This window comes from Notamacropus eugenii, chromosome 1 (assembly GCF_028372415.1).
Source record: "Notamacropus eugenii isolate mMacEug1 chromosome 1, mMacEug1.pri_v2, whole genome shotgun sequence".
In the NCBI taxonomy this organism is placed as follows: Eukaryota; Metazoa; Chordata; class Mammalia; order Diprotodontia; family Macropodidae; genus Notamacropus; species Notamacropus eugenii.
Window position 1 is genome coordinate 707,162,950 of NC_092872.1, and position 13,412 is coordinate 707,176,361.

General features: G+C 38.6%; 1 protein-coding gene across 1 annotated transcript in view; it reads left to right on the plus strand.

Moving 5' to 3' along the window:
- SPG7 (SPG7 matrix AAA peptidase subunit, paraplegin) overlaps positions 1-13,412 on the plus strand; it is an 81,976-nt gene that overhangs the window by 47,964 nt on the left and 20,600 nt on the right. Inside the window, exons 10-12 of the mRNA XM_072636588.1 lie at positions 8,750-8,874; positions 10,174-10,276; positions 12,665-12,775. Coding sequence (XP_072492689.1) covers positions 8,750-8,874; positions 10,174-10,276; positions 12,665-12,775 — 339 coding nt within the window. The remainder of the gene's footprint in view (positions 1-8,749; positions 8,875-10,173; positions 10,277-12,664; positions 12,776-13,412) is intronic.

Sequence of the window (13,412 nt, forward strand, 5' to 3'; positions counted from 1 at the left end):
TTTGGGACTCTTAGCCCATCAAAAGGGGATATGATTTTTACAACAAATAGAAGCATCAGCACTATCTTTCATTTTGCCAGACTCAACAAATAGTATTTTTGATTTGCTGACCACAACCATTAGTTAAACAAACCAACCACGATCAAGATGGCTGTACAAACATCATCTCCAGATTTATTCATTTTTAATAAACAGGCGTTTCATGAATTCAAGACGTGCTTAATGACACAAAGTAGACGGCTCTACAGTAAATGGAAGTTTTGCTGCATAATTCATGTACCATTTAGTAGAGGACAGCAGGGTTGTCTTTTTATAGGTGATACATTTAAAGGTTGAAAAGGATTTCTGGAGTGACTGTAGATTTAGTGCTTTTTTCTTGTTTATTGAGATGTCTCAATGTAGAGAGTTTACTTACATTTTACCAGTGTTGGACAAACTCTCATGCTCTTCTTGTGAACAAGACAAAGACATGGATTTGATGGTAGTACAGTTAAGTGGCTGCACAGCTCAACCGAAAGAATAGTCATTAATGGATTGGTTAATATCATTTTGGATGGGATTTTTGGTGGAATATCCCAGAGAATTTATGATTGCTTCTGTTCTGAATTTTTCATAAGTGAACATGATGAAATTTTAGATAGCATATTTAGTTAACATTTTTATGTGACACAAAGCTAGGAGAGATAGCTAACACGTTGGATGACAAAGTTAGAATTCAAAAACATTTAAATAGGCTAGCATGATGGGTTTAATCTTTTCAGAAATTTGTGATTTCATCATTCACAGTTTGGCAAGTGTCTTTACTAATCAAAATCATAACCTGTCTATACTTAGCAAATACTTTTCCTGGGAAAGTCACCTCAGAGACATAGAAGGGAAGTATCAGTATTTGAACCCATCTCTTCCTGAAGACAAACCTGGTACTCTACCCACTATATTATGTTGTCTCTACTGGATTGAATCTAATAGGATGAAATATAATAACAGATTAATGGTTTAAAATGTTTTTCCAATTAAAAACCTATTTTTTCCCTCCCCGTTGGAAAAAAAGGAAAAACAAAATGTTTGTAACATAATCAGGCAAGCAGATTTCCGTAGTGGCTTTGACTATAAAAGCCTATGTCTCATTCTGCACTGAGTCTATCACCTGTCTCATGAGCCGGGTAACAAGCTTCCTTATTCTCAGTCCTCTGGAATCGTGATTGAAGTTAGTCTTTCAAAGTTACTTGATGTTACTGTAACCGTCATTGTATGAATTGTTCTCTTGGTTCTATTCACTTTGCTCTGCATCCCTTCATACAAGTCTCAAGTTTCTTGGAAATTTATGAGATTCATGTAACAATCCCACACTTAGTTTTTTAAAAAATTCCCTTCAACGAGGACAAGATGGTGGAGATCTTGATAGATCTACAAACGATCTGGCAGTTTTAGTGCATCCCAAGCTCACTCTGGTTCTTTAGTGTGTTAACATTGGCCTGCAAGATTAGTACAGTCTTCAGCTGCATTGAGGTGCCTTGTATCCAGAATGAGGAACGTATAGCACCCCTGTATTTTTGCTTTGTCAGACTACATCTGCAATATTCTGTTCTATTCTGGGTACCTTTGGTTGGGAAGGACATCGATAAGCTGGAGAACCTCTGGAGGAGGTCAGCATGGATAGTGAAGGGCTGGGATATGTTGTGCAAGGAATTTGCCACTAGTTAGCCTGAAGAAGAAAAAAATAGGTGGGGGAAATGGTAGCTGTCTTCCAGCATGATTTCTTTTGTGTGGCCCCAGAACGAGGAAAACTGAATGGGTAAAAGTTGGGGAGAGGTCAATTTAGGTTGACCATGTCAAAACGTGCCAGTAGTTATACCAGAAGTGAATTGGGCTGCCTTGGTAGGAGGCAGATTGTGCCTCGGAAAGCTTCTGCCAACAGGAATGTTGGGCTACAGACCTCTTTCCTTCCAGCTCTTCCACTTTGATTTTCTCCATATCAAGACACTTGTCTAGCTGCTGTTTTTCCATTTTGCATATCCATTTTTAACCTTAACTTTTTTACTTCAGCAAGTGTAAAGATCTCACCTGAGATGGCAAATGGAAGGGGACAGTGTCTTCTTCCACTGTCCTTTATTCCTTTGAACTTCTTTGAGATAGCTGACACTTAGCTATTTTATCTTTTCCCCTTGACTTTGGGCAAAACTCTTTTCCCTTTCTGAGCTTTAGTTTCCTACTTAATAAAATGAGATGGTTGGACTATGTTCCTTTCAACTTTGAATCCTGAGATCCTCTGATTTTTTTCAAAATATTTTTGTTGTCATCTTCTACATATACAGAGTTTATATCATCCAAGCCTTATGGAGTAAAGTGTAGCATGGATAATTGAAAATGTGTATGGCACAGTACAGGTATTGCACTCAGTTTCTTTGGAAAGATGCATCTCACTAAACCAAATGTTAATATTATTAAATATTAACATGATAATTTCTTCTGTTGCTCCCAAAAATCAGCTTTCTCAACCATTTCTCATTACTTTGGCCTACCAGTTAATCCATAAATATTTATTGAAGAGATTCTATTTATATGGTCAGTAGTTTAATAATCAAGTTCTATTATATAAGAAGCCAGTGTCTTGCTTCATGAATAGTCAGATTTCAAAGAGCTGAATATAGGATGATAAATAGATGATAAATGATGGTAAACAGAAAATGATAAATGATAAATAGAAAAGTCCATATAGTTCCAAAGAACTAAGAAGCATCCTTAAACTGAGAGAGAGCTCCTCATATGGATCTCCACCAAGAAGTATCAACATAAAATACTCTCTTTCCTTGTCTTTCAGCTATTGGGAAATCCACACATTACCTGCACCACACCAGGTAGTTATCTTAGAATTCCCACTCCGCAGCTTTCTCCCAGACTCCCTTTTATTTCTCTTTTTCCTCCCTGTGTTAAATTTAAATGTAATTATTAATATTTATCAAATACCAATAACTTGTTTGGTATTATGATTGAAATAACAATGTGAATTGTACTTTCTGTAACTTTTTAATAAGGCTTCATTTCTAAAAAATGCTTTAAGGTTTACAAAACATCTCATCTGCATTTCTCTTTGAACCTCACAACAACATTTAGATGAAGCAGGGCAGATATTGTTATCCTCATTTTACAAATAAGGATGTTGAGGGCCAGTGAGATTAAGTGATTTGATCAAATTTCCAAGACAAGCAAATTATACATCCGTGATTTGAACACAGATCTTCTGTCTCACAGTCTTTTCCTTTCTTGTATACAAGTGCTTACTTATGGCTCTTCTCTGGGGGGTTGGGCACTGTGAGCAGGGGAAAAGGGATGAAGGAGGTCCCATTTGTTAGCCTCATAGGAAAAGCTCAGTGAAGACTTTAATCCTGGAATGATAAAGTTATGATAAACTTCAGAGGGTAAATCTGGAACGTAAGCAATTGCTCATAGCAAACTTGACTGGACATTTAATAATAAAGAAGAATTAGATGCTAATAAATTGGAACAGTATATTCATTTCTGCTTTCAGGAAATTTGCATTTTTTCAGGCATATCTTCCTATTATCTACGTAAAAGGGTAAATATTTGAAACATAGGAGTTGTATTGAAATTAATTTGGCACCAAGAGCATAATTGACCTAGCTTGTCAAAGGTTGCACTAGACCTTTGAGGTCTCCTCCAGCTTGGAGAGGCTGTGTCACAGGCCTGGCTGGCCATTCACAAGCCTATGGCCTTTTAATATTGTATTGTCTGAACAAACAGAGAATACTTATTTTACTATTTTGCCTTTCCCTTATTTGTCTTATCCTCTTATTGACCGTCTCCAAAAGGTGAATTGACCAAATTAGGTCCTTGGGCTAAGGCAGAGGTTGGGTTTTAGCTGCTTCTGTGGTAACATTGTGAGCCCTGGACAGCTCTAATTTTACCTATCCTAGTTTACTTCAAATGTAGCTCCCTAAAACATGAAGGAAATTATTCATTTGGCCTTTTTGTTTGTTTTTCCTGTAAGGCTGGGTAGTAATACACCTCCCTCCACACAGATTACTTTTAGTGCTTCAGAAGACAGATTCCCTTTGGGACAGAGTTCAGCCGAACAAGAATTGTCCATATTGTTGATGGAAACTTGGGTCACTTTTTTAGGGGGAAGAATACAAAAGACAAAAATAAGATAGCTCCTGCCCTGAAGGAATTGTCATTTTTTTCTGAGAAGAAATTTACATAAATAATTATATACAAAATTACATTTGATTGCATCTTATTGGACATAAGAAATGAGAAAGAGTGGACAGTCAAGGATGACACCAAGATTATAAATCTGGCTACCTGGAAAAATGGTGGTACCCATGACAAGAATAGTGAAGTTCTAAGTAAGAGTGGTTCGGGGGAGAGTAATGGTGAATTCAGTTTTGTACACATTGAATAGAGGGAGGAGAAGGAACACTGTACTGGGACTTGGATGTAAAAACTTGACTCATGAACCCCAGATGTCTGAACGAGGGGCTATTCATCCCCTTTTCTGGGTCTTCTCAGTTCTGCAAGATGACAATATTGGATTAGACCTCTACAATTCCTTTCAACTTTTAATTTATGAAGATGCAAAGATACTACTCCTGTGATAGAGAAAAAGAATAATGGAACAGATGTGGCCTTGAGTTTCACTTAGGGGAAATTCTTAGAAGGACCAGTATAAGTTTTTTACAAAGAAATCTCTCCCAGAGTAATAAATGAATCTAGACCAGCCTTGCCAAATTAGCATTAGCTCTCCAGTCTAAGTGTCAGAAAGTTCAGGGTTAAAGGCATCATTTATGTTGTGTGAGTAAAAGTTAATATAAATTGAAAATGCACCCCACAGGGATGGTACCATGGTACTGTTTGCTAAGCTCATGTCAAGTTCACCATGTCTTTGATACAGGGCTTCTTGGCAGAACTGGTGAAAGTGCTGTTAAATATTTGGAAGCAGGCTGACTGTTTTTAAAGATCTGTCAGCAAGTCTGTTTCTTCCATGGTCAGATCTGCTGGATATGGACATAAACAAGGATGCTTGCAGATTGGGGATTTGTCAACTTTGACATGGAATTCCAAGAATAGTTGTACCACATGACCTTGGTCTGTTTGGAAACTTAAATAACATTCCAGGTTCTTAAGTAAAATGAGAAAATCCTTGTGCATAAAAATCAGGCTTAGTTTGTTTTCCTTCTCCATTACAGTGGAGAAGGCAAAATTGTTCCATTTTTGTTACTCAGCTAGGCAGTTTCTTATTTTAAAAATCCCTTTCTGTACCTTCTTAACCCTGTAATTAAAATTTGGGGATTTTGTTGTTGTGATGGTGTTTTTAACTGAAGTAGGTTTCTTAGCTCTGGTACTTATTTACATACATCTGTCTCTCATAAGTGATTTCTACGTTGGTCACCATTTACCCAGGCATAATCTGTAGGCATTTCCGTAGCCGCTACCATAACTGCTTGCTCTTTTGCACTTCAGTAATAGAGAAGTCTGCATTATATCCTCTGTGCTTTTTTTCAAAGATTTGTAATTTTACTACAAGTTTTTGAAACGTAGTCTCAGGTGTTAGTCTCCATTCCTTCAAAGTGACAAATGAGTGTGTCAGAATGATTTCACATTATGCAAACTTTTCTGGCTCACCCCTAGAGGTGTGTAATGTTCCAGGGTCTGAATTGGATGAGGAAAAAATCTGCTCCTGGTTGCTATTTGGAGGTGCCTCTGTAACAGAGGTGAGAATTTCTCTGACTGACGTAAAGCCCAGTGCTTAACTCAGTTATTCATTTCCAGCTCAACCCTTGAGCTTAGGTCAGGGAAAGTAGCTCTAGACTAGGATCTGATTTGCTCTAATATTTAAACAGCCATCCCTGGCATTACCTTTGTTTTTCAGAGGGACTCAGAGTAGGTTCATATTTCTAATAGCCTCTGTCAATTATGGTGGTTCATTTGAGAGAGAGCTGGGTAGACTAGGCCTTACTCAAACCCAGGCCAAAAATAGCCTCTGAAATGTTCCCTACATCTCTTGGGAAACTTTCAACATGACTGCATTTCTCCACGTATGACTTGTGGAATATGAAAGAAAAGGGGAAAAACCTAGAAAACATGGCATTAGGAATACACATGTAGTGCAGGTTAAACTCCCAGCAGCAGTTTTGCTTTGAAGGAGAGGTCACACATTAAAGGATCTTCCTCCCACTTTGTGCAACATTGAAAACATTCCTCTCACAATGAAGAGAGTCAGCAAGCATTTTTTAATTGATGACTATGCTAGGCCCTGTGCTCGATTGAATCTGGTTTGCTTTAATACCTAAAAATTCAGCCCTGGCATTTGAGAATGTATAGACAAATAAAAAGACAGTCCTGTTCTCAACATAACAAGCTTATGTTATAATGCCATAAAGCAGCACATGAAAGGGAATGGAAAACTGGGGTGTGGGAAGTGGAAGTACTGCAGGGGATTGAGGTAGATGGGGTGAATGTTGGCAAAATCCTGGTAATAAAGTATGCATTGGTCTAGGCCCTCCCTGGAAGAACTCACTATTGGGAGAAAGCGACTTCAGTGGGAGAAGGCTTCAGTGATTTTATAAGTCTTTTTTGAAATTATTTATTCCTCACTCATATAACTTTGGAAGTTTTCTGTATATTTTTACTGTTCTGCCTTAAGCATGATATATAATTGCATGGCTTTGTTGTTCCCAAAGCATCTTCACATACGTTCTCATTTGATCTTCTTAATTATCCAGGGAGACAAGTAGAACATGTATCATTATCCCCATATTACAGATAATAAAACTGAGGCTCACTGAAGTTATATGGCTTGCCCAAGAATCACACAACTAATAATTGGAGGAAACAGAATTATAATTGTGGTCTTCCAGCTGTGAGGTCAGTGTTCTTTCTCCTGTGGCCATGTTTTCCTTTGTACCAACTGTGACTTTATTTTCAAAGTCTTGGCTACTTATTGAAATGATATATTTTAAAAATTCTGTGCTCACTGGTTTGACCTCTTTAGAGGAGAAGCATTTCAGAAACCTAAGATAAATACTGGCCTAGCTTCCTGAGGGAAAATGATGGAATCTTCATTCCCAGAGGTATGTTAAAGTAGACTAGATTCCTAGCTGTCTGATAGTTATAGGCCCCACCTAGAGGACAGGGAAATGAACTGATAGGAATCTCTCAGGGTTCTCCCATCGCTGTTATCTTTTGATTTCCTGGATCAGTGTTTCACTCAAATTGACATTCTGCCTTAGGAGTGGAACATGGTGGCTGAAGTAAGAGATATGTATACCCTGTCTGGGGCTTCTGTTTTTGTTTATTTAAGTCATACTTATTTTAATTAAGATACGGCTTTTTGATCAGAGCTACAAGCATTTATTTTTGTACCATTAAGATGATAATGTACTGAGCACTTTGTAATCTTTCAGTATAAATAAAGCCTTTTAAGTCTCTTGTGACTGACATCCTTCTCCTTTGTCCTTGGGTGTCGGACCAAACAGTACTGAGGTTTCATCTCTTGGAATAGATTATTTAGAATTCGGGAGGGATTGTGATCCAAGATGGAAGCACTTTTGGGAATAAGCCACCCTATTCTATTGCTTATGTCGAGGCACAGCCACTCTCAGAGGATGATCAGCCCCTCTTCGTGAGAATCTCTTGTTTCTGCAGTGCTAGTGCTTGGAATCTGCAGGCCTGTGACTCATCCGACATGAGCACGTGAACCAGCTAGAGCTCTGAGCTTGGAAGGCAGCTATAGACCTTGCAGCTTCCAGTTTGGCTGCTAGTGAGAAAGCAGAATTGAGTTTTGTTGACATCCATCTGTTGAGTGGCAGAAATATGCTTGAAGATAGCTGGGTTTGTTTGTTTAATTACCTCTGTAATGTGAGCTTCTTTCTCTCTGGTGCAGTAGTGGCCTGATAGGTAATTTTAAAGCTTGATTTTTTTTTTTTTTTGAAGCATCAGCTGAGCTTAAAGTCTAAAAAGACAGGATTTTTTCTTTTTTTAGCATTTTAGGTAGTACTCAGTGATTTTTCCATGAACTCCCTTTCAGCAGTTCTTTTTTAAGAAACCCTGTGCCTGAAAAACCATTACTATCAGACGAAATGTAATAAAATATTGCAGATGTTGCAAATAAAAAGTCACTTTAGGCAACAGAAAACCATCGAACCAGGATAGAGGAAAATACTCCATAGATCCTTAGGTTCAACAGTGCAGTAAAACTAGCTTTCTCTTGTTGAGCATTTACAGGCAACTTAAATCCCTCCACGGAGTGATGTCTAGGACTTAGAGCAGGACCCAGTGAAGTGGTTTCCTGGCTTAGATTTGTGGTTACGCTTCTGACACAATGTTACCTTAGGTGATTCTCTCCAGCTTTCTGTGGGTGAAAATGGGTGAATTCTTGTTTGTCAGAATTGTTTTGGATGAAGGGTATTAGGGATCATGTACTAGTAGTGTTTATGGAGCTCTGTTTAGGAAGCTCGCTGAGTGTATCATTCTCTCTCCATTAGACCTCTCTAGAAAATAACTGCCTAGCTCTGTAGAGCAGCAGTTCAGCTTCAGCAGAAAACAAACCTTTATACACTGCTTTACACTCATTTTAAGAAAAAAAATCGTTTTCTCTTTTTTATTTCTTGTTACCAGGGATGGCTTTCTAGATAGGGGAGGAAGGAAATATATATTTTTAAATAATGATGATATAAAAACAAAAGGTAACAACAATTTAAAATAATTTCTCTTCTGCTCTTATCTTCAGGAATGGGAACTACAGATCATGTCATAGTGTTGGCTTCTACCAATCGCGCTGATATTTTGGATAATGCGTTGATGAGACCAGGGAGACTTGACCGACATATTTTTATTGATCTCCCTACATTACAGGTAAGAAACACAAGTTAGATTTCATCAGGCTAATTTGCAAGGCCTTTTAGAGTGAATGGCTACATTCTTAAGCTTGTGAAAATTAAAGCCCTCCTGTGTGCCAAAGGCCCTTATCAATTAATGGAAGGGGGCAATGAGGAATATTAAGTAGCCGGAAGAGAGGGATCACTTGGCTGGTTCCTTGTTCCCAGGGCCGAGAGGGTCGGGTTGTCCTTTTGTGATGGAAATAGTCGTTGAGTGAAGCTTTTTGGCCTCCTCTCCCATGAAATGAAGAGCTGCCTAAACTTGCTCCACAGCTAGCGCTGCCCCCACAGGGATGGCCCTTGTTTAGAACATTCCTCCAGTGCAGATGGAGCGAGTGAATTTCCTTTACTCTTATCTGTCCAGACTTTATTTGGCTGGCTGCTTTCTCTTTGGTTTTGCAACTTGTTTTTGTTCGTCCACTGTTGTTTTTCCTCTTTCTCCCTGAGCATCTGGGGTTGAATTTGCTTGCCTGGATTGAGTTTTATAGCAAATTCTCTGAAATCAAATCCAGAGAGGAAAAGTAAAAGAATCCCATTCTTCTCGCATGGCATCTCTTCCTTCCATCTGCAGCTTTGTAGACATCCTCAGAGTTTTCATTTTAAATACCTTAAATGCCTGATACTATCTGGCACTGAAAGCCTGAACTGTGCAGCTGCCCCTGAAGGAGGAAGGGAAAAAAGCCCTGGCAACTGAGCTCTGAGTGTTTTAATCAGGACCTCCTGGACCAGCTGAGTCATTCACTCCTTGGCTGCTTGCCACCCCTCCTCCACCTCCCAGCTTAAGGTTGGACATAGCCTCAGCTGGTAGAAGAGGGTCTTTGTAGCAGCACTTCCAGGAACAGGAACTCAAGTCTGGTGTGGTGATTTGGTCCTGTGGGAGCAAAAGGAAGAGTCGGAGGGGTGGTGGGGACCAAGGGAGGGCCCCTTGAGCAGAATCAAAGTTAGAGGTGGTTAATGTCACACTTAGAGATAAGCTTGGGAAAGCAAGCTAGTGACTCATGGTAAACCCCCACGTATCGGGGCCGTATTTGGAAGCAGAGCTGTGACCAAGCCTCTGTTTGGCGGGGAAGGTGGGTGAATCTTCTGAGAGTAGAGGTGCACTTCCCTCTTGTGGCCCTTCCTGGGGGTGGCCCAAGCCACTGCCGTTCCTTAGACATGTGGCTTCCACATTGGCTGCTGTACATGTATCCCACAGGCACCTCCCCCAACCCAACTCTCTGGTCTGTTTGTGCCTCCCCTCCCCTAAATATTGGTCTCTCCTTTTGTGTTATGACAGGAAAGAAGAGAAATATTTGAACAGCATCTGAAGAGTCTGAAGCTGACCCAGACTGGTAGTTTTTATTCCCAGCGTCTGGCAGAGCTCACACCTGGGTTTAGTGGTATGGGAGTTCATTTGTCTTTTGGAATGTTTTGTGTCTCTGGTGCGGTACTTGGATCTTTTTTTTTTTATTTTAAAGTTACATGAATCTCTTTTAATGCTACTTTATATATCCCTAGAGTAGAGTCCCTTCCCTTTTAGTTCTGTTGTTGCCTTTCACCCCTACCACTAAACGTTTCCATTAATAAACAGACTAGCTGCCTGTCCCACATCTGTGATCCTCACCTCTGTATGTATTTTCTTATTAGCTCTTGAGGACTGGGATTGTTCAGTGTAATGCATCAGAATTTGACTGCCTTTACTCCTGTTATTATTTATGTTATTATAGCTGTTGTTTCTCTTTTGGTTCTGCTTGTGTCACTCTGTATCACTTTGTACAAGTCTTCCCATATTTCTTTAAATTATTCATTCCTTTCTTACAGTATAGTGGTTTTTCATTGCATTTTTCTATCAGCTTGTTTAGCCATGCTACAATGGATGAGCACCCCCTTAGTTTCCACTTATCTGTTACCTTGGTGTCATTATGAATCTTTAGTTATACAGAGGACTTTCTTTAGGCATATGCCCATAGTGAGATTGCTAAGTTAAAGTATGAAGTTTAGTGAATTTTCTCAAAGATTTCTCCTTATAGCTGTATTGAATTTATTTGTCGTCTCTCTTAAGGCCAGTGGAGATGGACAATTCAGTTTTACCTCAGGCAGGTGTCAGGATTATTTGAGGTTCTTTCAGCTTCGTAGGTATCTACTATTTTGTAGTAAATGTAGAACTGTGCATCGTTGTGTGTTTCTGTACATAGAAGGAAACAATTCAGAGAAGGCCTCAGTTGAGAATAAGTTTTGCATTGTAGGGCAGGTGAAAGATAAGTTAAGTCAATAAGCTATAAATAAATAACAGCCATTTTCCCAGCCAAGGGAAAAATGAACAGAGTAGTATTTCACTATGTATTTAGACCACCCACTTAGGGTAGATCAAATCCTGAATAAGGAACTTAGTGTCTGCAGCAGTATTCCTATCCCTGAGCTACTCTACTGTGGTGTTCTCTCTAGGGCTTTGCAGGGTCTGTTTGCACATATAAGACTTGGAATTTCCTTCCTTGGTTTCTTGCTTTATCAGGCCTTAAGGTACACTGGCTCTACTTTTTATTTTGGAACCTTTACCCACAAATTCAAGCCATATGTTCACATTGCTCTGTGGAAAGACGTTGGTTTTGCAATTCTAGTAATATCCCAACCCATTCTGCCAGTCACAAAAGTGCCCACTCCAAATTTCTCTTTCTGAATCCAGATTTTATCTTCTGTCCTAGTGATTCATTACAATTTACTCATTCCTTTTATATCTGACCCCTGGGTTTTCATTGAGAGTTTCCTTCTATACTAGTTTTAATTTAGTAGACATAAACATTGTCACTGAAGGTTTTTTTCTTAGTTTATTTGCGAGGAGTCTAAAAGCTCTAAATTTTATAGGCTGATATTGCCAGCCTCATAACATTTATTTAATCAGTATATATACCCTGTCTCTTTGGTTCTTTATCCAATTAACAGATTTATTATTATTATTATTTTTTAATTTAACTTTTAACATTCATTTTCACAAAATTTTGGGTTACAAATTTTCTCCCCTTTTATCCCCTCCCCCCCCAAACACCAAGCATTCTAATTGCCCCTGTGACCAATCTGCTCTCTCTTCTATCATCCCTCTCTGCCCTTGTCTCCGTCTTCTCTTTTGTCCTGTAGGGCCAGATAGTTTATTATTTTTTTTTTAGCAAATATTATAGAAGAGTGAAGACAACATAGTCCTTGCCCACAAGGAATTTTGTATAATAGAATAAGCTAACTAAGATAGGTACGTAAACAATGATGGTATAAAGGATGATGTCATTGTTAGTGACATAACGAGATACAAACGAAGTGCTACTTTAGACTTTCAGAGGAGGAAGAGATCTTATGTGATATTCCATAGAATCTTATCTGTCAATGCCTTTTATTTCTTAACCAACAATTTTATGTAATAGCTAGCATTTATGAGGTACTTTACTTCTCATAACAACCTTGCAAGGTAGGTGCTATTAATTATCTACATTTTACAGATGGATAAACTGAAGCAGAGTAATTAGAAGACTTTCCTAGGGAACCTACAACTAGTAAAGTCTGAGGGCAGATTTGAACTCAGGTCTTTTGACTCTAACTCGAGCGCTACCACTGTATCTCTATGAAATGATGTTATATCCAAGCAGTGTACAAATTATTCCGAGTATAGCTTCTGTTGAGGAAGCCTCAGGATTTGTCATTCCTGATCCCTATGTTTTACCACATAAATATTGTAATGGAATTCTCTACATTTCTTCTAGTTTATTACTAAACATATTAAATGTCAAACTTTTTACCAATAGGAGCTGACATTGCAAATATATGTAACGAGGCTGCCCTGCATGCTGCAAGAGAAGGACACAAATCAATTGATACGTTTAATTTTGAATATGCTGTAGAGCGAGTAATTGCAGGTACAGAGACTCTTTTCTTCTGTAAAATTGTTTCTTTTCCATTCTTAACAGTGATTGTGTATTTTCTCTTATCAGGTAATAAAAATAAAAATAGTATACAATATTTATTGAAATACTCATTGAATAAATGAACCTGTAAAATGGGAGGTCAGTTAAATAAAAATATTTCATTGCCCCTCCTAGACATATAGAAATTGAAATCAGCTCATTTTAGGCTTGGACTTTATATGGTTTGAGAAGAAAAGGGAAGTTAGGGAACAAGGTAAGATAAATAAAACAACTTTAATTTCTCTGAAGTCAAGTGACAAACATTTATTAAGTACATTTTTTAGTGCCAAGAACTATGACAGTCCTTGGCTTCTGACCTGTCAGGGACACATCCACATGTAAATATATATGAAAGAAATACAAGATAATTTAGTTGGGGGAGAGGCACTGGCCCCTGGGAGAGTTAGGAAAGGCTTTCTTCTGTGGAAGATGCCACTTGAGATGAACTTGAAAAGAAAGGATGCACTCTGAAAGGTCAAAGAGAGAAGGGAGTCATGTATAGAGACAGCCTGTGCAAAGGCACTAAGAGGTGAAGAAGGCCATTTGGCCAGATGGCAGAGTGCATGAAAGGGAGTTGGACAAATTGCAA